This window comes from Oncorhynchus kisutch, linkage group LG14, assembly GCF_002021735.2.
Source record: "Oncorhynchus kisutch isolate 150728-3 linkage group LG14, Okis_V2, whole genome shotgun sequence".
Classification (NCBI taxonomy): Eukaryota; Metazoa; Chordata; class Actinopteri; order Salmoniformes; family Salmonidae; genus Oncorhynchus; species Oncorhynchus kisutch.
The window spans coordinates 61,143,518-61,167,281 of record NC_034187.2 but is presented as its reverse complement, the minus strand read 5'-3'; the positions used below and the strand labels follow the sequence as shown (position 1 = coordinate 61,167,281).

The 23,764-nt window shown below is 45.0% G+C and overlaps 1 protein-coding gene across 2 annotated transcripts in view; it reads left to right on the top strand.

Moving 5' to 3' along the window:
• Window positions 1-23,764, top strand: part of LOC109903539 (protein Jumonji) — a 97,159-nt gene that overhangs the window by 57,757 nt on the left and 15,638 nt on the right. For both annotated transcript variants that reach the window (XR_004202876.1, XM_020500310.2), the window contains exons 4-7: window positions 10,026-10,195; window positions 18,001-18,024; window positions 19,365-19,544; window positions 22,430-22,623. Coding sequence is in view for 1 of the 2 variants with exons in the window: in XM_020500310.2 (XP_020355899.2) it covers window positions 10,026-10,195; window positions 18,001-18,024; window positions 19,365-19,544; window positions 22,430-22,623 (568 nt within the window). In the remaining variant the exon portion in view is untranslated. The remainder of the gene's footprint in view (window positions 1-10,025; window positions 10,196-18,000; window positions 18,025-19,364; window positions 19,545-22,429; window positions 22,624-23,764) is intronic.

Sequence of the window (23,764 nt, the reverse complement as noted above, 5' to 3'; positions counted from 1 at the left end):
TCAGGTTTTCGCCTGCCCTATGAGTTCTGTTATACTCACAGACATCATTCAATAATAATATGCATATATTAGCATCTGGGATAGAGTAGGAGGCAGTTCTCTCTGGGTACGTTATTCATCCAAAAGTGAAAATGCTCCCAAAAAGGTTAACAAAATATAAACGCAACATGCAACAATTTCAAAGATTTTACTGCATTACAGTTCATATAAGGAAATCAATGAGTCAATTGAAATTAATGCGCTAGGCCCTAGTCTATGGATTTTACATGACCGGGAATACAGATCTGCATCTGTTGATCATGGATGCCTTTTTAAAAGAAATAGGAGTGTGGATCATAAACGGTCAGTATCTGTTGTGATCACCATTTGCCTCATGCAGAGCGACACAACTCACCATAGAGTTGAACAGGCTGTTGATTGTGGAATGTTGTCCCATTCCTCTTCAATGGTTGTGCGAAGTTGCTGGATATTGGCGGGATCAGGAACACTGTTGTACACGTCAATCCAGAGCATCCCAAACTTGCTCAATGGGAGACATTTCTGGTGAGTATGCAGAAACTCTGATTTATCCGTGAAGAGCACACTTCTCCAGCATGCCAGTGGCCATCGAAGGTGAGCATTTCCAACGCCAAAATGCAGTCAGGTCAAGATCCTGGTGAGGACAACATCCTTGGGTTGTCTGCCCAAACCGTTTTATCAGCTGTCGGGGTGGTTGGTCTCAGACGATCCAGCACTTGAAGAAGCTGGATGTAGAGTTCCTGGGCTGGCGTGGTTACACGTGATCTGCGGTTGTTAGGCTGGTTGGAGGTACTGCTAAATTCTCTAAAATGACGTTGTGGCTTATGGTAGAGAAATCAACAAAATTCTCTGGCAACAGCTCTGGTGGACATTCCTGCAGTAAGCATGCCAATTGCATGCTCCCATCTGTGCCATTGTGTTGTGATAACTGCACATTTGAGTGGCCTTTTATTGTCCCCAGTGCAAGGTGCACCTGTGTAGTGATCATGCTGTTTAATAATTAGCTTATTGATATGCCATACCTGTCAGGTGGCTGGATTATCTTGGCAAAGGAGAAATGCTCAATTAAAGGGATGTACACATTTGTGCACAGTCCGAGAGAAAATGTATTTTTTCGTATGTGTGGAAAAATTTTGTGGTCTTTTATTTCACCTCATGAAACAGGGGTCCACCACTTCACACATGTTTTTGTTCAATGTATAATCAGTGGTGCCATATGTGAATGATTATATGTTGCACTCCCTCTAAGGAATCCCACCATTTTTAAAAGCAACCCATAATAGTACTATTGATGAGTTGTAAATAGTACTATTGATGAGCTGTAAAGTCACATGTGAAGTGTTTAGCTATATAGAACTTCTCTTGACGAGTCACGGGCTGTGCCATGTCTACTATAGTGTTGTAACGACTCAGGGCAGTTTAAACTGTCAGTATATCCAATGGATCTGACAGGCAGGTGAGATATCACTGTAAAACGCTCCCTGAAACACTTCTGCGAGCAGGCCTTTCTAATCGACCTGGCCGGGGTATCCTGGAAGGATATTGATCTCATCCCGTCAGTAGAGGATGCCTGGATATTTTTTTTAAATGCCTTCCTAACCATCTTAAATAAACATGCCCCATTTAAGAAATTTAGAACCAGGAACAGATATAGCCCGTGGTTCTCCCCAGACCTGACTGCCCTTAACCAACACAAAAACATCCTATGGCGTTCTGCATTAGCATCGAACAGCCCCCGTGATATGCAGCTGTTCAGGGAAGCTAGAAATCATTATACACAGGCAGTTAGAAAAGCCAAGGCTAGCTTTTTCAAGCAGAAATTTGCTTCCTGCAACACTAACTCAAAAAAGTTCTGGGACACTGTAAAGTCCATGGAGAATAAGAACACCTCCTCCCAGCTGCCCACTGCACTGAAGATAGGAAACACTGTCACCACTGATAAATACACCATAATTGAGAATTTCAATAAGCATTTTTCTACGGCTGGCCATGCTTTCCACCTGGCTACTCCTACCCCGGACAACAGCACTGCACCCCCAACAGCAACTCGCCCAAGCCTTCCCCATTTCTCCTTCTCCCAAATCCATTCAGCTGATGTTCTGAAAGAGCTGCAAAATCTGGACCCCTACAAATCAGCCGGGCTAGACAATCTGGACCCTTTCTTTCTAAAATTATCTGCCGAAATTGTTGCCACCCCTATTACTAGCCTGTTCAACCTCTCTTTCGTGTCGTCTGAGATTCCCAAAGATTGGAAAGCAGCTGCGGTCATCCCCCTCTTCAAAGGGGGGGACACTCTTGACCCAAACTGCTACAGACCTATATCTATCCTACCGTGCCTTTCTAAGGTCTTCGAAAGCCAAGTCAACAAACAGATTACCGACCATTTCGAATCTCACCATACCTTCTCTGCTATGCAATCCGGTTTCAGAGCTGGTCATGGGTGCACCTCAGCCACGCTCAAGGTCCTAAACGATATCTTAACCGCCATCGATAAGAAACATTACTGTGCAGCCGTATTCATTGATCTGGCCAAGGCTTTCGACTCTGTCAATCACCATATCCTCATCGGCAGACTCGACACTCTTGGTTTCTCAAATGATTGCCTCGCCTGGTTCACCAACTACTTCTCTGATAGAGTTCAGTGTGTCAAATCGGAGGGTCTGCTGTCCGGACCTCTGGCAGTCTCTATGGGGGTGCCACAGGGTTCAATTCTTGGACCGACTCTCTTCTCTGTATACATCAATGAGGTCGCTCTTGCTGCTGGTGAGTCCCTGATCCACCTCTACGCAGACGACACCATTCTGTATACTTCCGGCCCTTCTTTGGACACTGTGTTAACAACCCTCCAGGCAAGCTTCAATGCCATACAACTCTCCTTCCGTGGCCTCCAATTGCTCTTAAATACAAGTAAAACTAAATGCATGCTCTTCAACCGATCGCTACCTGCACCTACCCGCCTGTCCAACATCACTACTCTGGACGGCTCTGACTTAGAATACGTGGACAACTACAAATACTTAGGTGTCTGGTTAGACTGTAAACTCTCCTTCCAGACCCATATCAAACATCTCCAATCCAAAGTTAAATCTAGAATTGGCTTCCTATTTCGCAACAAAGCATCCTTCACTCATGCTGCCAAACATACCCTTGTAAAACTGACCATCCTACCAATCCTCGACTTTGGCGATGTCATTTACAAAATAGCCTCCAATACCCTACTCAACAAATTGGATGCAGTCTATCACAGTGCAATCCGTTTTATCACCAAAGCCCCATATACTACCCACCATTGCGACCTGTACGCTCTCGTTGGCTGGCCCTCGCTTCATACTCGTCGCCAAACCCACTGGCTCCATGTCATCTACAAGACCCTGCTAGGTAAAGTCCCCCCTTATCTCAGCTCGCTGGTCACCATAGCATCTCCCACCTGTAGCACACGCTCCAGCAGGTATATCTCTCTAGTCACCCCCAAAACCAATTCTTTCTTTGGCCGCCTCTCCTTCCAGTTCTCTGCTGCCAATGACTGGAACGAACTACAAAAATCTCTGAAACTGGAAACACTTATCTCCATCACTAGCTTTAAGCACCAACTGTCAGAGCAGCTCACAGATTACTGCACCTGTACATAGCCCACCTATAATTTAGCCCAAACAACTACCTCTTTCCCAACTGTATTTAATTTTAATTAATTTATTTATTTTGCTCCTTTGCACCCCATTATTTTTTTTATTTCTACTTTGCACATTCTTCCATTGCAAAACTACCATTCCAGTATTTTACTTGCTATATTGTATTTACTTTGCCATCATGGCCTTTTTTGCCTTTACCTCCCTTCTCACCTCATTTGCTCACATTGTATATAGACTTGTTTATACTGCATTATTGACTGTATGTTTGTTTTTACTCCATGTGTAACTCTGTGTCGTTTTATCTGTCGAACTGCTTTGCTTTATCTTGGCCAGGTCGCAATTGTAAATGAGAACTTGTTCTCAACTTGCCTACCTGGTTAAATAAAGGTAAAATAAAAAAAATATCTAACCCCGTGTAGCTAGTTACTGTAGCACAAGATGGCCAGTCACAAAAAACGTATCACACTAAGTCACAGAGGATTGGCTGAACCATCTTTAGTTACCCTGCACTGCTACTGCTCTTACTGTTACCCACAGTGCATGTGTGTTCCAGTGTTTTTGTTGTTGTCTTTCTCTCTCTCTCTCCCATTGAAGTTATTATTCATGTTTGGTTCCGAAGTCAACAACCTCTTGTCACTGAGACTAATTTTATAATTCCTTTTAACTCCTCTCTCTAGCTATTTCTCCTGCTCTCTAACCACTTTACCAAGCCTCTATAAAGATGGCAGCCTCAGGGATATTAATAACCAACTACACACTCTCACAGAGTGGTCTGAATAAACTCGATCACAATACTGTCTGCAGAGGAGTGTGTTATCGCCCATTGTGATATTGTATACCCTGCCACCCCCTAGTGAACACAGTAGGTGAGATCTGAGATGGAGCAAGGCTTTGCTATGCACATTATTTGTTCCAGTTTCTCTATTCTCTGCAAGCTGCATGTATTCACTGAAGACAGTAGGCGTATCAAAGGAATAAAACTGCACCATCGCAACAAACTATACAGCAGTGCTGGAGAGATGTTTGTACTATCATGATCAAATTTGGACTGCGTGGCATTGCCCATGTTCCAGAACCAATCAGAGCGCATGTGATGTCATGGATAATGTTCTAGGTGTCTTCTGACCTGGTCCTGATTTTAAAGTGATGTCTTTGGTGATAACAACCGCAGCACAGTCTTTCTCTGAGCCTGAATATTGACCTGGCTTAGCTTGATTTAAGATGGCCGCCAAGCTCAGGGGTTAAAGGTCAGAGGCTAGGGTCAGTCCGGTAAAGCGGTCGACCCACTGAGCCGAGGAGATAAGGTGTGACGTTGTCCAGCTCCGACTTAATACACAGTTCATCAGCTCACTGCTCTAAGCATAGAGAATGGTCCCAGTACACTGGTAGTATAATAATGAACAATAGTGGACACAGTAACTTGGAAGTATAATAATGAACAGTTATGGACACAGTAACATGGTAGTATAATAATGAACAGTGGTGGACACAGTAACATGGTAGTGTACTAATGAACAGTGGTGGACACAGTAACATGGTAGTGTACTAATGAACAGTGGTGGACACAGTAACATGGTAGTGTACTAATGAACAGTGGTGGACACAGTAACATGGTAGTGTACTAATGAACAGTGGTGGACACAGTAACATGGTAGTATAATAATGAACAGTGGTGGACACAGTAACATGGTAGTATAATAATGAACAGTGGTGGACACAGTGAAGGGTACTATACTAAAGTGCAATAGTGCACACAGGACAGGTTTGAACCTCTCCTCTTCCCACAGTTCATGCATTATGCAGCACGTGGGCTTAGGTTGCTTTTAAGGAAATTATGTGCAAAGTGGATTAGGTGTGAAGATCATCGTGTCGGAGTCATTTAAGCCTTGTGTACACATTACACAACCGTGTGTACACATCACACAACCGTGTGTACACATCACACAACCCTGGGCCAATACATTTGTTAGTCTGTGATGACTTACATTGGAATGTTCGCCAACACTCCCTGTTTCACATCCATAAGAGAAATGTGTTCACCACAGGTGTGCTTTCGTCTTGTTTAAAATGTCGGTCAATGTGTCAGTGTTTTATAAAGGTGTGTATTTATACAGTACATTCCTAAAACTAGACATATGTGCCCTGTAGCCATATCATGTTTATTGAGGCCAATGTAGGTTGATTTATTGTGAAGATTACGTTTTAACTCCCACATCCATCTCTTTAAATCCCTGGGTATTTTTTAAATATTCCCTCAGATACAGTTCAATGCGGAGTTCTCAAACTCGTTGATATTCCCTCAGTATTTAGCCTGTGTCTATGACTACCAGAGCCATTGTGTCCAGAAAGCTGAAAGCGGCACACATCTCAATCGAGTTGTCTGAATAGAGAGCTCGTGTTTTATTATGGAGCGTCAGTGTCAATGTCTAACAGGAGTCTAAATTGTGAATAGAATAAACACCACCAGGCATCATGGACCTGCATCACGCAGGACTATCAAGGTTATTCAGCATCGGCACATTCCAGACAATGCTATAGTTACAACTATTGCGCCTTAGAATAATTTTATGGACCCTTCGATGAAATTCAAGAGATTTAGACTTCAAGACCCGGGGGTCACCAGGTCAGTCAGCTGCATTCAAGGCCGTCTCTCCTCCAGGTGCTCAACACTCAGACAGAAAAGCAATAAACACATTAGCCAGAGTGGCTCTCTCCCTGAGTGTGGTTTCCACTAACCCTGCTTTAGAATCCCAGTCATTTGGGTCCTCCAGGCTTAATGTTTGTATTGACAGCCATGGGCGTGGTGCTGATGTTCCAGTGGAATGGTGCTGCTGTGAGGAGAGATGTTGGCCACAAAGCTTGTGGCTGTAGTTTCACCTGGATACTAAAGCCTGGGGGGTTTATCAGCTACACACTCCTCTCATGTGATGTCGATCAATACTTTTAAACAAGGGCGCAAGAACCATTACTGCAGCTTAACTGAATATTGCTGACCTGCCTTGGCTTTACTCTTTCTGGGGCGGTGGTTCAGAGCATTGGACCAGTAAACAAAAGGTCGCTGGTTCGAATCCCCGAGCTGGCATGGTGGAAAAAGATGCCTTTCTGCTCTTGAGCAAGGAAGTTAACCCCGAACAACAACTCCTCCCCGGGATGTCGATTTAAGGCAGCACCCTGCACCTCTCTCTGAGGGGTTGGGTTAAATACGGGAGACACGGTTGAATGCATTGTTGGGCAACTGGCTAGGTATTTGCTATCTCTCTCTCTCTGTCTTTCCTGCATGAGTGTCTGACAGTACAGTCTTGTCTCCTCTCCAGCTGCTGAGCGCTACAGTGTCTGCTGCTAGAGTTTATTAGGACCATCTGGAGTGGTTTAGAACCTCATTTAGCCGGGGGAACCCAGGCAGTGTTGCCGTGACCCGGCTCTGGGGAACCCAGGCAGTGTTGCCGTGACCGGCTCTGGGGAACCCTCTCTGACAGCTAATCAATGATACAGAGTAGAGACACATGTAACATCAGAGGAACGGCAGCTTTGAAGAGCGAGGAGTAGGAGGAAGAGGAAGATGAGGAAGATTAGCCTTGGATGAATGGGACATCCTGCAGTAATTCTTCCTCCTCCTCTGTATGCATGCGCCTCCAATGCTCTCTCTCCGCGCTCTCCCTCCCTTAGACTAGCTGCCTTGGTAATGCGCCCGAGCCAGGACGAAGTGGTGCGTGGTGGTAATGAACAGCCTTGCTGAACTTTAGAACATAGCGTGCCTTTAGACACCTATAGAAGGAATACCGGGTAAATACGAAAGGACCTCAATAAGCAGCTCTAAGTGACAGTGTTGAGAAGTTTGTGCGTCAGCGAGACCTTTCTGCAGAGAGGCTCTGGGTTTGAGAGGCTTGGTGTCTGTTGGTGTGTCTGCTGTTTGTGTCCATCTGGCATTGTGGGTACTTGGTGCCATGACATTCTGACTGTAGATGATCTGTACTTTGTCCCCTTGGGGAAAGGTTAGTCTTGTGGTTCAGCCACAGTGCTCATTGGGGCTCAGGTCTGTCTAGACAGGATGTTAGAGGCATGGCACTTCTCATAGTTTTACTGGCCCATCTTTAACTATTGCAGTTCACATCATTTTACTGGGACAACTTACGTTTCTAACTGACCCTTTAACAACCCTGTCAAGTTAAAGGGCTCCTATTTATTTCTGGTTCTATTCCTATGAAAGCTGAAGGATGCTATTTCTGAAAGGGTTTATTGAAATAGATGTTTTTATCCTGTTACTGTCTGGGAGGTAGTCATTAAATACCAGCTCATGTTTTACCAGTCTGGCAGTGAAACTGATAGTTCCATCCACAACATAATGATGGGCTGGCGAAACCAGCCATCTGACACCTGTCACAAGTCCTGCTCAGGTGTGATCTGCGGCAGCCATTGGTCCTTTCAGGGGGAGCAGAAACTGAACCTTTTTTTGTTTTTCTCTTCACTGGCTGATCTAAAGCATGAACAGATTGGTTATCATACTGATGCACCTACTCATCCAATACAGAATCCTTCTTGAACAATGGCTTCTATCAGGAACCGGGCAGATTATTCAGTCACTGAACCGTGTGTGTGTGTGTGTGTGTGTGTGTGTGTGTGTGTGTGTCGATGCAATCTCTTCTCACGGCTTCTTGTTCAAGGTATTTATTTTTTATATCACCTTTTATTTAACTAGGTAGGCTAGTTGAGAACAAGTTCTCATTCACAACTGCGACCTGGCCAAGGCAAAGCAGTGCGATACAAACAACAGAGTTACACATGGAATAACCTAACATACAGTCAATAATACAATAGAAAAGTCTGTGTGCAAATGAGGTAGGATAAGGGAGGTAAGGCAATAAATAGGCCATAGTGGCAAAATAATTACAATATAGCAATTAAACACTAGATGTGCAGAAGATGAGTGCAAGTAGAGATACTGGGGAGCAAAATAAATAACAGTATGGGGATGAGGTAGATGGATGGACTACTTACAGATGGGCTGTGCAGTGATACGTGACCTGGTCTGACAGTAATTTAGTATTTGGTTGGGGTTATAGGCTGCGTATTGCTTCGTGATTCAAGTGGAATTGGAACGTTGTAGGTTCCGGGGGCTTGATGGAACCAAAATGCATTGTGGGTGTTTCAGGGCATGATTTGCAATATTTAATACATGAAGAAATCACTAAGATATCATGAAGCATTCCCCTACATGTAGCGCGATGAGACAATCACCCGGGTAGTCACAATCTGTCTGGAGCAAGCGGCTGTGGTCTCAATTGATTAGTGATGCTGTCTGTGCCTGTCAACCCGCCTAGCAGGCCTGAAATCTCCTAACAAGCATCCGATTGAATGGGAGATGATTTCAAACAGCGTGGCGGTATACGGGGAGGCAGTATGACCGCGGCGTTGTCTTTTTCTGTTTATTGTAAGACAGGCGTGTATCTGGCATCAAACATCCCTGAGACAAAGAGATGATGAAATGATTGTGAAATGAAATGGCTGCGTGGGTGAGATAAGAGATGAAGAGGTCTGACCAGGTCCACCAGAAAAGCTGCTCTTAGTATTCCATCCTGTCAGCCTGCCCCCCCCCCCCCCTGGAATCAGAAGAGAGGAGAGACGGAGACCGAGCAGAAAAAGAGATCTGAAAGGCCCTGTGGATCTCAGAGAGGGCGATGGATAGACAGAGAAAAGGAGAGATCTGGCCTTGAACGTCTGTTGGCAATTTGACGCCTCCTTTGTGCTTGTTATCAGTTGTCAGCTGCTGCAGAGGTCTTGGCTTTAATGGAGAACTTAATTATAAATCAGAAGTCTGTTATGAGGTGGTCGGCTGCTGGCTGGTGCTGCTGGGAGTTATTCTGAAGGAGCATTATCATTGTTTTAGCCTCCCTGGACACTGCAGTGTTGATATTAAAGATAATTAAATGAAGTTCAAGGACCAGACTGACGAAAGGAGTCAAACCAACAACTGAGACCAGAGATGAGTTAAACTGCTGAACAGAGGGGTATACTACAAAGCAGCTGACTTTGATTAAAAATACAGAAATACGTGGTTTTTCTGGTTCTGGTTCTTTAAGAAAGCTAAACATAGATAGTTGTGTCAATTAGACTGTGCCCATTTCACATATATTTTTTATATATATATATATATTTCAGAATATTCAGGCAAGTTGGCTGGCTAAGTCCTTGTTCCTACTTTGTAGTATACTTCTGTTTAGATCCATCCAGGGCAACTCGGTCAGAGCCTGGGGTCATGATTTAAAGGCCATTGAGCTAAGCCTGGGCTTCCAAACTAAATGAAATGCATACACAACACAGGGCAGTGGGTCTGTGTAAGAATGCATGGGAATAATCCTGTTTTCACCTGTCTCTTCCCAGGCCCAGACTGCAAGCGCAGAGGAAGTTTGCCCAGTCTCAGCCCAACTCTCCCAGCACCACGCCGGTCAAGGTGTCTGATACCGCCCTGCCCGCCCCCTCCGCTCACATCAGAGACATCTCCAGACGGAAACCCAAGACTGAGGACTTCCTCACCTTTCTCTGCCTGAGAGGTACAGTAACCCTGTAGTCCGTGCCAAACATCTCACCCTTTCATCAGCAAACCCGTTCATCCACCCCTACACACACCCAACCCTTCATCCTCCCTCCTCACTCCCACCTCTGACAAGGCAAACACCAAACCCGTTCTGTCCTCACAGGTTACACATTGACCATTTCTACAGGTAACATTTCAACAGTGTGTGCAGATAACAATGTTCATTATTCAGTCTCAGCTTTAAGTGCCCCCCTCCGCACACACCTACACAGACATCCTGGTAGGGCCAGCTAATCCTGCTCCTGAGGGCACTGAGAGGCCCGGGATGCTATCTGCCGCCCACCAACACAAACACGGCCAGCTAGGGAAATGAGGGCAGCATTACAGGCTCAGGGTTCAGCTGAAATCCCACCTCTTTTCTGTGCTATAACGTGTTATACAGGATTCAAGAAGTTCACTGTAATGGCCAGTTTTTTCCTTTTACTCTTTATCTCAATTATAAATTGAAACCTCAAAAGAGAAATTGAGAAGCAGAGTGGAGTATAACCTCACATCCGGAGCAAAGGTCCAAAAGGCTACTAAACAGCTTCTACCCCCAAGCTATAAGACTGCTGAACAATTCATCAAATGGCCACCTGGACTATTTACATCACCGCTGCTACTTGCTGTTTATTATCTATGCATAGTCACTTTACCCCCACCTATATGTACCTCAACTGACCTGTACCCCCGCACATTGACTTGGTACCGGTACCCCCTGTACAGTCGTGGTCAAAAGTTTTGAGAATTACACAAATATTAATTTCCACAAAGTTTGCCGCTTCAGTGTCTTTAGATATTTTTGTCAGATGTTACTATGGAATACTGAAGTATAATTACAAGCATTTTCATAAGTGTCAAATGCTTTTATTGCCAATTACATGAAGTTGATGCAAAGAGTCAATATTTGCAGTGTTGACACTTCTTTTTCAAGACCTCTGCAATCTGCCCTGGCATGCTGTCAATTACCTTCTGGGCCACATCCTGACTGATGGCAGCCCATTCTTGCATAATCAATGCTTGGAGTTTGTCAGAATGTGTGGCTTTTTGTTTGTCCACCCGCCTCTTGCGGATTGACCACAAGTTCTCAATGGGAACTGGGGAGTTTCCTGGCCACGGACCCAAAATATCAATGTTTTTTTCCCTTTTGCCTTATAGCAAGGCAGTCCATCATGCTGGAAAAGGCATTGTTCATCACCAAACTGTTCCTGTATGGTTGGGAGAAGTTGCTCTCGGAGGATGTCTTGTACCATTCTTTATTCATGGCTGTGACAAGCTTTTTTCCGGATGCCCCAAACAATCGGAAAGGGGATTCAACAGAGAAAATGACTTTACCCCAGTCCTCAGCGGTCCAATCCCTGTACCTTTTGCAGAATATCAGTCTGTCCCTGATGTTTTTCCTGGAGAGAAGTGGCTTCTTTGCTGCCCTTCTTGACACCAGGCCATCCTCCAAAAGTCTTCGCATCTCTGTGCATGCAGATGCACTAACACCTGCCTGCTGCCATTCCTGAGCAAGTTCTGTACTGGTGGTGCCCTGATCCCACAGCTGAATCAACTTTAGGAGACGGTCCAGGCGCTTGCTGGACTTTCTTGGGTGCCCTGAAGCCTTCTTCACAACAATTAAACCGCACTCCTTGAAGTTCTTGATGATCCGATAAATGGTTGATTTAGGTGCAATCTCACTGGCAGCAATATCCTTGCCTGTGAAGCCCTTTTTGTGCAAAGCAATGATGACAGCACGTGTTTCCTTGCAAGTAACCACAGTTGACAGAGGAGGAACAATGATTCCAAGCACCACCATCCTTTTGAAGCTTCCAGTCTGTTATTTGAACTCAATCAGCATGACTGAGTGATCTCCAGTCTTGTCCTCGTCAACACTCACACCTGTGTTAACGAGAGAATCACTGACATGATGTCAGCTGGTCCTTTTGTGGCAGGGCTGAATTGCAGTGGAAATGTTTTTTGGGGGATTCATTTCATTTGCATGGCAAAGAAGGACTTTGCAATTAATTGCAATTCATCTGATCACTCTTCATAACATTCTGGAGTATGTGCAAATTGCCACCATACAAAGTTAGGCTGCAGACTTTGTGAAAATGAATATTTGTTTCATTCTCAACTTTTGGCCACGACTGTATATAGCCTCATTATTGTTATGTAATTCTATTTTTACTTTTTATTTTTATTTTGACTTTAGTTTATTTCGTAATTATTTTCTTAACTCTATTTATTGAACTGCGTTGTTGGTTAAGGGCTTGTATTTCACGGTAATGTCCCAGGTCTACACCTGTTGTATTCGGCACATGTGACAAATACAATTTGATTTTAAGATTTTTTGGGGGGGATGTTTTTTTTCTGAACAACCTTGGCCTTGGCTTTTACTGCTGTCCTCAGTCCCAGAGTGTGTTTAACTCTGAACAGTGTCTCCTCCCACCCAGCAGAACCCTCCATGACTCCATCACAAACAGAAATGGTCCTTTAGGAAGACTAATGCCTCAATTTTAGATTAATTTGGTATTGGCATTAACCTCTGCTGGCAACATAAAGTAGGTTAAAAAGAACTGCAATCAGCTGGGAGTTGAGGCCCAGAGGAGAATGTGGCGGCTCGTGTTTTAAAAGCCAATGCCACTTTAATGTAACAGAGCGCTGTTCAGAGCACCGTAATTAGAGATCAGTAAAACTGACAGGGTTGGCTGCCTTCTACTCAGTGGAACAGATCGGTTCTCATAATGACCCAGTAAATGTCTTCTGTTCAGGGTTTGGATAACTCCTGTTCATGTTTTGGATGCTATGCTAACTCCTGATCAGTTTCCTGTTGTTTATCTTCACTGTGCCGCGCCTGGTTGACTGCCGCACCCCCTGTCTCTGTGGTAGCCTTATTTATAGCCCCGTTACCCGGCCGAGAGGCAGCCTGAGTCCTCTGCGGAGCTCATGCTGCCTTAATGGTATTTTCATACACAGGGTTTTGCGCTCTCTTCCTTCACTTTAATGGCCCATGTGGAAAGAGGCCAATACATTGAGGTGACGTGCAAGATTGACAGGGCAGCGCAGAGGTGTGCATATGTGTGTGTGTGCATGCATGCGCACGTGTGCGGTCTGTGTCCTGGGGACATATGGATATAGACCATAAGGAAGCAGTGTTTCAATGTTGTATCTTTCAAAGTGTTTTTGGACTTTGATTTCATTCAAAGAGCTTTGTACGTCTGATTCCACTTTGGTGGCCCAGGCTAGCTAGGTGTGTAACAGTCGGTGGTGCCCCTAGAACAGGCAGCTGTGTTTGGCTTCCAACACTTAGTGTCGTATACATTTCTTTCCATTTGCCCCATAGAGTGGACAGGGAGGGGTAGTCAAGCAGTCGGCACAGTCTGGTCTGTTCCAGAGCTAGAAGAACAATGGCGTTCCTGGTAGACATTAGAGGTCAATCGGCAATTCTGTTTAAACTGCTCGAATCCTCTCAAATGTTTATCTTATCTGACAAACATACCACATACAGTTGAAGTCGGAAGTTTACATACACCTCAGCCAAATACATTTAAACTCAGTTTTTCACAATTCCCGACATTTAATCCTAGTAAACATTCCCTGTTTTAGGATCACCACTTTATTTTAAGAATGTGAAATGTCAGAATAATAGTAGAGAGAATTATTTATTTCAGCTTTTATTTCTTTCATCACATTCCCAGTGGGTCAGGAGTTTTCATACACTCAATTCGTATTTGGTAGCATTGCCTTTCAGTAGTTTAACTTTGGTCAAATGTTTCGGGTAGCCTTCCACAAGCTTCCCACAATAAGTTGGGTGAATTTTGGCCCATTCCTCCTGACAGAGCTGGTGTAACTGAGTCAGGTTTGTAGGCCTCCTTGCTCGCACACACTTTTTCAGTTCTGGCCACAAATTTTCTATGGGATTGAGGTCAGGACTTTGATGGCAACTCCAATACCTTGACTTTGTTGTCCTTAAGCCATTTTGCCACTTTGGAAGTATGCTTGGGGTCATTGTCCATTTGGAAGACCCATTTGCGACCAAGCTTAAACTTATTGACTGATGTCTTGAGATGTTGCTTCAATATATCCACATAATTTTCCTTCCTCATGATGCCATCTATTTTGTGAAGTGCACCAGTCCCTCCTGCAGCAAAGCAACCCCCACAACATGATGCTGCCACCCCTATGCAGCGGTTGGGATAGTGGTTGCAGCGGTTGGGATAGCCACCCCTATCCACGGTTGGGATAGTGTTCTTCGGCTTGTAAGCCTCCCCCTTTTCCTCCAAACATAACAATGGTCATTATGGCAAAACAATTCTATTTTTGTTTCATCAGACTAGAGGACATTTCTCAGAAAGTACGATATTTGTCCCCATGTGCAGTTGCAAACCGTAGTTTGGCTTTTTTATGGCAGTTTTTGAGCCGTGGCTTGTTCCTTGCTGAGCGGCCTTTCAGGTTATGTCTATATAGGACTCGTTTCACTGTGGATATAGATACTTTTGTACCCGTTTCCTCCAGCATCTTCACAAGGTCCTTTGCTATTGTTCTGGGATTGATTTGCACGTTTCGCACCACAGTACGTTCATCTCTAAGAGACAGAACGCGTCTCCTTCCTGAGCGGTATGATGGCTGCGTGGTGTCATGGTATTTATACTTGCGTACTATTGTTTGTACAGATGAACGTGGTACCTTCAGGCGTTTGGAAATTGCTCCCAAGGATGAACCAGACTTGTGGAGGTCTACAAAAGAATCCGGATGGTCTTGGCTGATTTCATTAGATTTTTCCATGATGTCAAGCAAAGAGGCACTGAGTTTGAAGGTAGTCCTTGAAATACATCCACAGTTACACCTCCAATTGACTCAAATTATGTTAATTAGCCTATCAGAAGCTTCTAAAGCCATGACCTCATTTTCTGGAATTGTCCATGCTGTTTAAAGGCACAGTCAACTTCGTGTATGTAAACTTCTGACCCACTGCAATTGTGATACAGTGAAATAATCTGTTTGTAAACAATTGTTGGCAAAATTACTTTTGTCATGCACACAGTAGATGTCCTAACCGACTTGCCAAAACTATAGTTTGTTAACAAGAAATTTGTGGAGTGGTTGAAAAACAAGTTTTAATGACTCCAACCCAAGTGTATGTAGACTTCCGACTTCAACTGTATTCCCGCCTGCCCACTGTCTGACAGCTTCTGACGACAAAGCGCTGGTTATGAAAGTAGAGCGTTCCCACCGTGATTTCAGTTTTCCTGTCTTTTGTTCTCTACAGCAGCAGCTTGTAATCACCACTGCTTATACCTCTGGGACTCGGCATCATAATGAGCTGTTCCTGTCTTCTGGTTTTTAAACAGGAACCATATATTTTTAATCCCTCTTGGGGAAACGTCTGGCTGCTCTGATGCAATGTGGAGTAACATGCGACAGACACAAAATGGAGCGAATCACACTGTAATGTTTATGTGCTACATAGCTTCTCAAATCCCTTTTCATTTCGGCTGTTTATATCCGTGGAGAAAGCCATTTGGAGGCTGTCCAGCCAGCCTGTCTCTGAGCCTTGTCTGTAGCCTGTAGCCTTGGGTAGAGAGGGTCATTGTCGGTAGTGGCAGTGGCGCTATCCCTGATATATATATTTTTCTCATCTCCGCTTGAGCCTTCCTCTGCGCACACACGCACACACACGGGTGGGATAATGGCAGATAAAGTGGTAGATGAATAACCCCCACTAATATTCTCATTCAGTGTTACATAACAGGTACTTCTATATGCGTGTATGCCATGGCTGGCTGAACATTGAATGGGTCTAGGTCTGAGACTGCTGCTGCGGCCGTGGTTGCGTTGTGAAGGGAAGGCTGATTAAATTTAGCCAGCAACTCCCAGAGCTGACTAGAGCCGAGGGCAGCGTGGGTTAATGGATTTGCAGACATTCAGGAATGTAAATTGGAGGAGATATAATCCCCGATCCTCTCGGATTCACTCCGCTGCATCGGCCTATAAAACAATGTTATTGAAAAAGCCCCAGTCGGCGCTCTTTCATTCCCTCCCCTCCTCTCCACCTATCTTGTTCCCGATGAGGCACATGGTGAAGTATGAGGGGTACGAGAGAGGGCTGGCGTGGTCTCTCCACACACTGTCTATGACGGGGAATTCGGCCAGGGATTTGGCCCTCTGCTTCCGTTGGAACAGCTTGAGAAGAGGAAGCTCATACTCTTGACTCTCTGGGGTCAGATTTTTTTTTATACACCACTTGGAACTGCTTTTCCAACCAGCTTTAGAGATTCCTGAGGCTCTGTAGCCTAGAAGTGAGGACCACGAGAAGTGCTATTTTTCAGTAACATGGATGTTAATCAGATGATTATAAATGTGTTCTTTTTTTTTCTTCAGTTAACGGCCTTGATTGGTCGTTTAAACTCCTCATTGTTTTTTATTTTAAGACAACCATTTTGGTTGTAATTACGCCTGTCTAGTTAAAATTCCAATCATAATAGACTGTTTCAGCCTTCATTATAATTTGCCTGTGGTTCTGAGGCACATGAAAAGGCCCATAATTGAGGATAGGGAGGAGGGAGGGGAACAGGCCTGGAGCAGGGAGGAGGGAGGCCTGGGTTATATTTCTCTGTCTCTGGGAGCTGACAGACGGAGTCTCTGCGCCAGAGAGGCTGTTAAACCCAGCACCACCCTTCTCCCCTCTGTCTGAGAACCAGCCACTGAAGATATAACCTAGCCGTAGACCAGACGCCAGTGACCAGAGGAGCCAGCTCAACAGGCTTCCTCCATTGGACTCTCTGGGGGCTACTGAACAAAAAATGGGAGCAACAGGCTTATTTTGGGCCCTTGGGAAAGGTTATAGGATAACATTGTCCAGTCTCATCCTCCCCTATTTCTCTCTCACTTCCCCAGAAAAAGATCCCTCGTCCACCCATCGGACAAGAGACCTCACCCTGTGCCCCATCGGTCTGCTAGCTATTGACCCTGTGACCCCAGTGAAGGCAGTAATTGCAGCCATGTTGTTAACGAAGCAGGTCATTTGGAGCTGATTGGGAGTTTGTTGACTCTAAGTCACCCTGACCTCTGTCACTGGGAGAAAGGATTTTTTTTTTTTAAAGAGCTGGAGAACTGGTACAGATGTGCTATGTACCACACTCCCATACAGTCAATCAATCAAATATATTTATAAAGCCCTTTTTACATCAGCAGATGTCACAAAGTGCGTATACAGAACCCAGCTAGCCCAGTCCTCTACAGGTCTTAGCTATACTGATTCCAGCACCTCAAACCTAGTCCAGACGTGGTTTCTTCTCACGTTACACATTGTGCTCTACTCCTAAACCTTATTGAATGACCCGTAACCCTAATAACAATGGACTGGCGTCTCGGCTCTGTCTACATAGAGAGCTATTCAAAGTATCATTAAAGTATCACGTTTGGCCACGCTGCCGTTTTTGGTCCTGTCGTGACGAAGCTGTATTGTGGGTACTGACTGTTGTGTAGGCTTACGAACTGTATTCTGATGTGATGTGCATGTGATTCCGAAGGCTCCGATGTCACTGTCATTTATTACTGCATTCAAAGTAACCCTAACCCCATTGGCTCCCCTGTTGTCTGCCATACAGCAGGATGCTTAAATTCAAAACGAGTCGCTGGTTAATGATGCTTAGCTTAAAGCTCACTTTGCTGCACTACACTACAACCAGGTTATATGATGATGTTGATTGTATAGATTTGGTATACATTTTAATTTGATAATGACTTTTTGGTTTGATGTCTGACTAATTCTAGCTTCATCATATCTCATTTCAGGTTACTCCTCCTGGCCAAATGAAGGTTGGTTACGTTTATGCATTTCTTACTCATGATCTAGACAGTAAATGTTAATAAAATACAATGATGCATTTCCCATTTTTACATGAATACACTACTACATAAACCTGTGATACATGAGATGAAAATGGAATGTAATACAATGTAATGATTCACACCATTAGGCCTAGTCGAGGCTCATTTGTGACCATTACAACGCTTTAAACCGATAAACCACAATGTCATTAAACTAGTCGTGATAACAATGGAGAATGAGGTGATGCAGACAAACCATCGCTTTCTTTTCCCTCTGCTGTCTCTAATGGCCACAAGAGACCAGACTCTCGTCCTACCCAGTGTTTCCATCCTAACACAATGGATGGTGACCTCCGTCAGCTGGCCATGGAACAGCTTGCTCGATTTACTTTAGGGCAGGGTTCCCAAACTGGTGGCCCATGGGCTAAATTCAGCCCACGGGTGATTTTTATTTAGATGTTTTCTGAGCAACATTTTTTGTTAGACATGAAAAACTGTAAAACACCAGCAAATCAGCTGCTCCAAGTGATTTTAATTGAGGAGATCTGTTACAAACTAGCATAATAGAGATATACATTGAGTTTACAAAGCATTAAGATCTCTCCATGACATAGACTGAACAGGTCAAAGCTATGATTCCTTATTGATGTCACTTGTTAAATCCACTTCAATCAGTGTAGGTGAAGGGGAGGAGACCGGTTAAAGATGAAGGGGAGGAGACCAGTTAAAGATGAAGGGGAGGAGACCGGTTAAAGATGAAGGGGAGGAGACCGGTTAAAGATGAAGGGGAGGAGACCGGTTAAAGATGAAGGGGAGGAGACCGGTTAAAGATGAAGGGGAGGAGACCGGTTAAAGAAGGATGGTTATGATTTGAGACATGGGTTGTGGATGTGTGCCATTCAGAGGGTGAAAGGGCAGACAAAAGATTGAAGTGCCTTTGAATAGGGTATGGTAGTAGGTGCCAGGCGCACCGTTTGGTGTCAAGAACTGCAATGCTGCTGAGATTTTCACTCAACAGTTTCCTGTGTGTATCAAGAATGGTCCACCACCCAAAGGACATCAAGCCAATTTGACACAACTGTGGGAAGCATCGGAGTTAGTTAGTTGTAGACACCATGAGATTTAAAATCACCAGTTTTGCTTTTATGACATTTTCTGGGATGCTGTGATTTTACAGTATTGGTGTTTACCAGCATGGTGTACTCTGACTGCAGTAGCTCTCTCTCTCTCCTCTCCTCTCCTCACATAACTGCTTGGTAGGTTCTCATTGGTTTTAACCCGCTCTGTCTCTTCTCTCTCTCTCTCTCTCTCTCTCTCTGCCCCCCCAGGTTTGTCAGCGTTGCCCAGTAACATGGCGTACTTTGGGAGCTCTCAGGATGAAGATGAGCTGGATGACGATGAAGAGGAATACGAGGATGTGAAGCCAGACATCAGCGTGGCGTCTACTTCCTGTCAGTCCACGCCCAGGAAGGGCAAACCCCCAGGGAAACATGCCGTCAACGGCCACGGTACGACAACGTCCTCTTACCTACCTAACCCCAACAGTAAGAAACTGTCATCTCTCTCCTTTTCACCAACCTAACCCCGAACTGCCCTGACCAATCACAACACTGATATTTAACACTCACCAATCACGGTTGAGGGCCGAAGTGGAACGGGTGGAATGGACCTAATACGTACAAGAGACCCACATGTGTAGAGCTGTCTGCAGCCGAGCATGGCTGAGTTAGTCTCCACACTCTCTCCCTCTCTGAGGGAGCATTCCATCTTTCCACTCCAATTAACACTAGGGGGGAACAGAGGTAACAAGGTGTTTATGCATTCAGCTCACAGCTAGCCAGGGAGGAGGGGAACAGGGACGGAAAACAAGGAGCGCACACCCCACAGCCCCACCTCTTTCATGCACACACTGTACGCTGCCCAGACGTGGAGAGATGGACAGCTTAACAGGAAAGTTGGAAAATCTCTCGAGGGAAAGTGTGTGTGACTCTGAGGGGCGCTTGTCTTAAGGAAACGCGTCACGTTAAAACAGAACAATGTGCCAGTGGTGGTGAAAGCTACAAGCAGGCAAAGCCACACAAGAACGATCTACATGTTATCAGTGGCATATGCTTGTTGTTGCTCGCTGTGTCCCAGACGCTGTAGTCCTCCTCCCTGTGACATGGCAATCCCCATGGAAACAAGGCCAGTGTTTCAGTTCCTCCTCTAGACTTGCAGACAGGGGTTTAGAAAGTGAGCACTTTGACATAGTAGCGTGGCCAAAGCAATATTTACCAAATTAGCCTGTCCTATGGCAGCACACTCGCTCTCAGTACAGTGTTAGGCCTGGGCCGTAAGTACCGTAGAAGCCCGTCTCCCAGTACACTGTTAGACCTGTACCGTAGAAACCTGTCTCCCAGTACACTGTTAGACCTGTACCGTAGAAGCCTGTCTCCATGTACACTGTTAGACCTGTACCGTAGAAGCCTGTCTCCCAGTACACTGTTAGACCTGTACCGTAGAAGCCTGTCTCCCAGTACACTGTTAGACCTGTACCGTAGAAGCCCGTCTCCCAGTACACTGTTAGACCTGTACCGTAGAAGCCCGTCTCCCAGTACACTGTTAGACCTGTACCGTAGAAGCCCGTCTCCCAGTACACTGTTAGACCTGTACCGTAGAAGCCTGTCTCCCAGTACACTGTTAGACCTGTACCGTAGAAGCCTGTCTCCCAGTACACTGTTAGACCTGTACCGTAGAAGCCTGTCTCCCAGTACACTGTTAGACCTGTACCGTAGAAGCCTGTCTCCCAGTACACTGTTAGACCTGGCCAGTACAGTACACTATAAGGCCGTGTGTCAGATGTGACACTTTAAAATGCAGCATGGGCAGGACTCCTGTAGTTTATATGAGCTGCAAGGCACAGAGAAAGAGAGAGCGAGAAACCACAGAGCTCTGCTTTCATTACCCTGCACCTCACTAACCCCAGCCATGTTTACATTTCTAGATTAAACACCTTTTATTGAGTTGCGTTTTGTGGTAGCTTTTCAAAACGCCAGCCTTTCAGCAAGGGACTTTGGCAGATGGAGTGGCGGGGGGGGGGGGGGGGGGGGGCGGGGGCATGTCATTTTATAAACGTCAGCGCCGAGTTGATATTTAAACACTGTAAAAATAAAGTGAACCTCATAAAATATGAAGCGAGAACTATTGAATATGTGTTAATTGAATGGTTCAGACAGTTAATATCAGTGTTTCTGCACTAGTCTGAGGTTAGCAGGGCTGTAGTCTGGTGCTTGACCAACATAATGTTCCCCACAAGTGACTGTACAAGACTGGAGAAAATATTTAATTGATGTTATAAATTCTTGTTGAGGTTTTAATATACAGTGCTTTCAGAAAAAAACTCACACCCCTTGACTTTTGTGTTCCAGCCTGAACTTAAAATGGATTAAAACGAGATGTTTTGGGGGGTCACTGGACTATACACAGTACACCATAATGTCAAAGTGGAATTATGTTTTTCAATTTTTTTTTACAAATGAAAAGCGGAAATGTTTTCAGTCAATAAGTATTCAACCCCTTTGTTATGGCAAGCCTAAATAAGTTCAGGAGTAGAAATGTGCTTATTAACAAGTGACTTAAGTTGCATCGACTCACTCTGTGTGCAATAACTACCTCATCTCTCTACAAACTCAGTGGCCTTGTTATCTAGACTGTCCGGCCCGAGATTGGAAGATTGGGCGTTCGATCCTTGGCCGAGTCATACCAAAGATTGTAAAAATGGGACCTGATGCGTTTCTGCTTGACACCCTGCATTAAGGAGATTGATTGGAGATAAGGCCCTGCGATAGACTAACATTCTGTCCAGGGGGTGTACTTGTATACCAAACAAAAATATAAATGCAACATGTAAAATGTTGGTCTCATGTTTCATGAGCTGAAATTAAAGATCCGATTTAATGTTTCATACGCACAAAAAGCTTATTTTTCACAAATGTTAACATCCCTGTTAGTGAGCATTTTATAACTTGTCAAGATAATCCATCCACCTGACAGGTGTGACATATCAAGAAGCTGAATAAACCAGCGGCTCATTACACAGATGTACCTTGTGCTGGGGACAGTAAAAGGCCACCCTAAAATGTGCAGTTTTGTCACAACACAATGAGGGGTGTATTTATGTCTGTAATAAAGCCCTTTTTTGGGGTAAAAACTCATTCTGATTGGCTGGCCATTAAAAACACGTTTTCACTTTTTCATTATGGGGTATTGTGTGTAGATGGGTAAGAAAAAAATATGTTCAGACTGTAACACTGCAGCATCCTTCTACACAGATCTGAGATCATCTTTTCTCTACTTTTGGTCCAGTGTTCAACCTTCTAAACTGATCTAAGATCATCTTTTCTCTCCTGTTCAGTGTTGAATGGCCACAGCAAGTCGCCCCGGGACAGCCACAAGCCCAAAGGGAAGGAGTGGGTGCAGGTGAGGGAGCGCAGTGAGAGGGCTGAGGCCCGGAGGGAGCAGGCCCTCAGCCAGCCAGAGGCCACAGCCAGGGGCCACACTACCAATGGACTGCCTCACAGGAGGGCTGCAGAGGAGCCCCGCAAGCAGGTACTGCATCTATACCTGAACAGTATGCTTGGTTAATTCGGCTAATATGTAACTCTCTATAACGGTCATAAAGATGGCTGACCAGCATGCTTCAGTAACCACCAGGCGAGAGCAGACATTATCATTAGACGAGCAGTAATGTGTGACGACGATGAACGGTGACATATTATTAATATAGTAACGTAACAGCAGCATGCTCAGTGTGAAATCCCTGAGCTCCTTTCCTCTCCTGCCTTTGAAACACAATCATTACACAGACGCAGTCTGCTACTATATTTACTACTGGAGCTGGGCTGTCAAAGCTGCCTTCCTGTCCAAGAAGGAGCTCTGCTAAGGAGGAGAGGAGGAGGGGATGACGAGAGGAGGGAGAGTACCTTTGGCCCAGTTTAAAATGCACATTGTGGTTCTGACAGTTACATGAGCTAATCAGAGGGGAGCATTAGGGGCTTTGCCTCTCGTCAGAGAGAGCAGCATCATGACCGGCAGCTCGGCTCCCTCAGACAGCCGGTACACCGGAGCCGGGCCACGCTGTCTCATGTCGATGCCGGGCCTGTCGGTTTTAAGTGCCGCCAACTGACTAATTAAGGAACAATGAATCTCAATGAGCAGGGGAGAGCCAAGACAAACTACGCTGAAGTGATTGGCCTTTGTTCTAGCCCTCTGCCCTCTCTCTGCTTTCTGTCTCTCTCTGTCTCTCTCTGTCTCTCGCTCTCTCTGTCTGTCTGTCTCCCTGTGTGTTTGCTCATGTGTTGTACTGGCAGATTCACCGTCCTTGGCAACAGAGCTCCAATCATTTTGAGGCATTCACATTTTTAGTCTTCTGATATTAACTGTGAGAGTGCAGCATCAGGGCGATATCCAATCCCCTGGCCGATAGCAACGCGATCATGATCCCTAGTCTGTGGAAGGGAATCAGCTATAGTTCAAATGATTATCATACAAGAACCCATTGGCCCTGTTTATACAGCATTTAGTTAGCGCAAGCCAGACTAATGATATTCTGTGAAATCTGAACTGGGGGGGATGTTATTTGGTCAGGAAAATTGAGCTGCTGCTCCTGTCTCCTGTTGACCTTTGTCTCAGTTTTAAAAGTCATTATGCTGAAGACTATTCATGTAGACAGACCTCGAAGACCATCTTT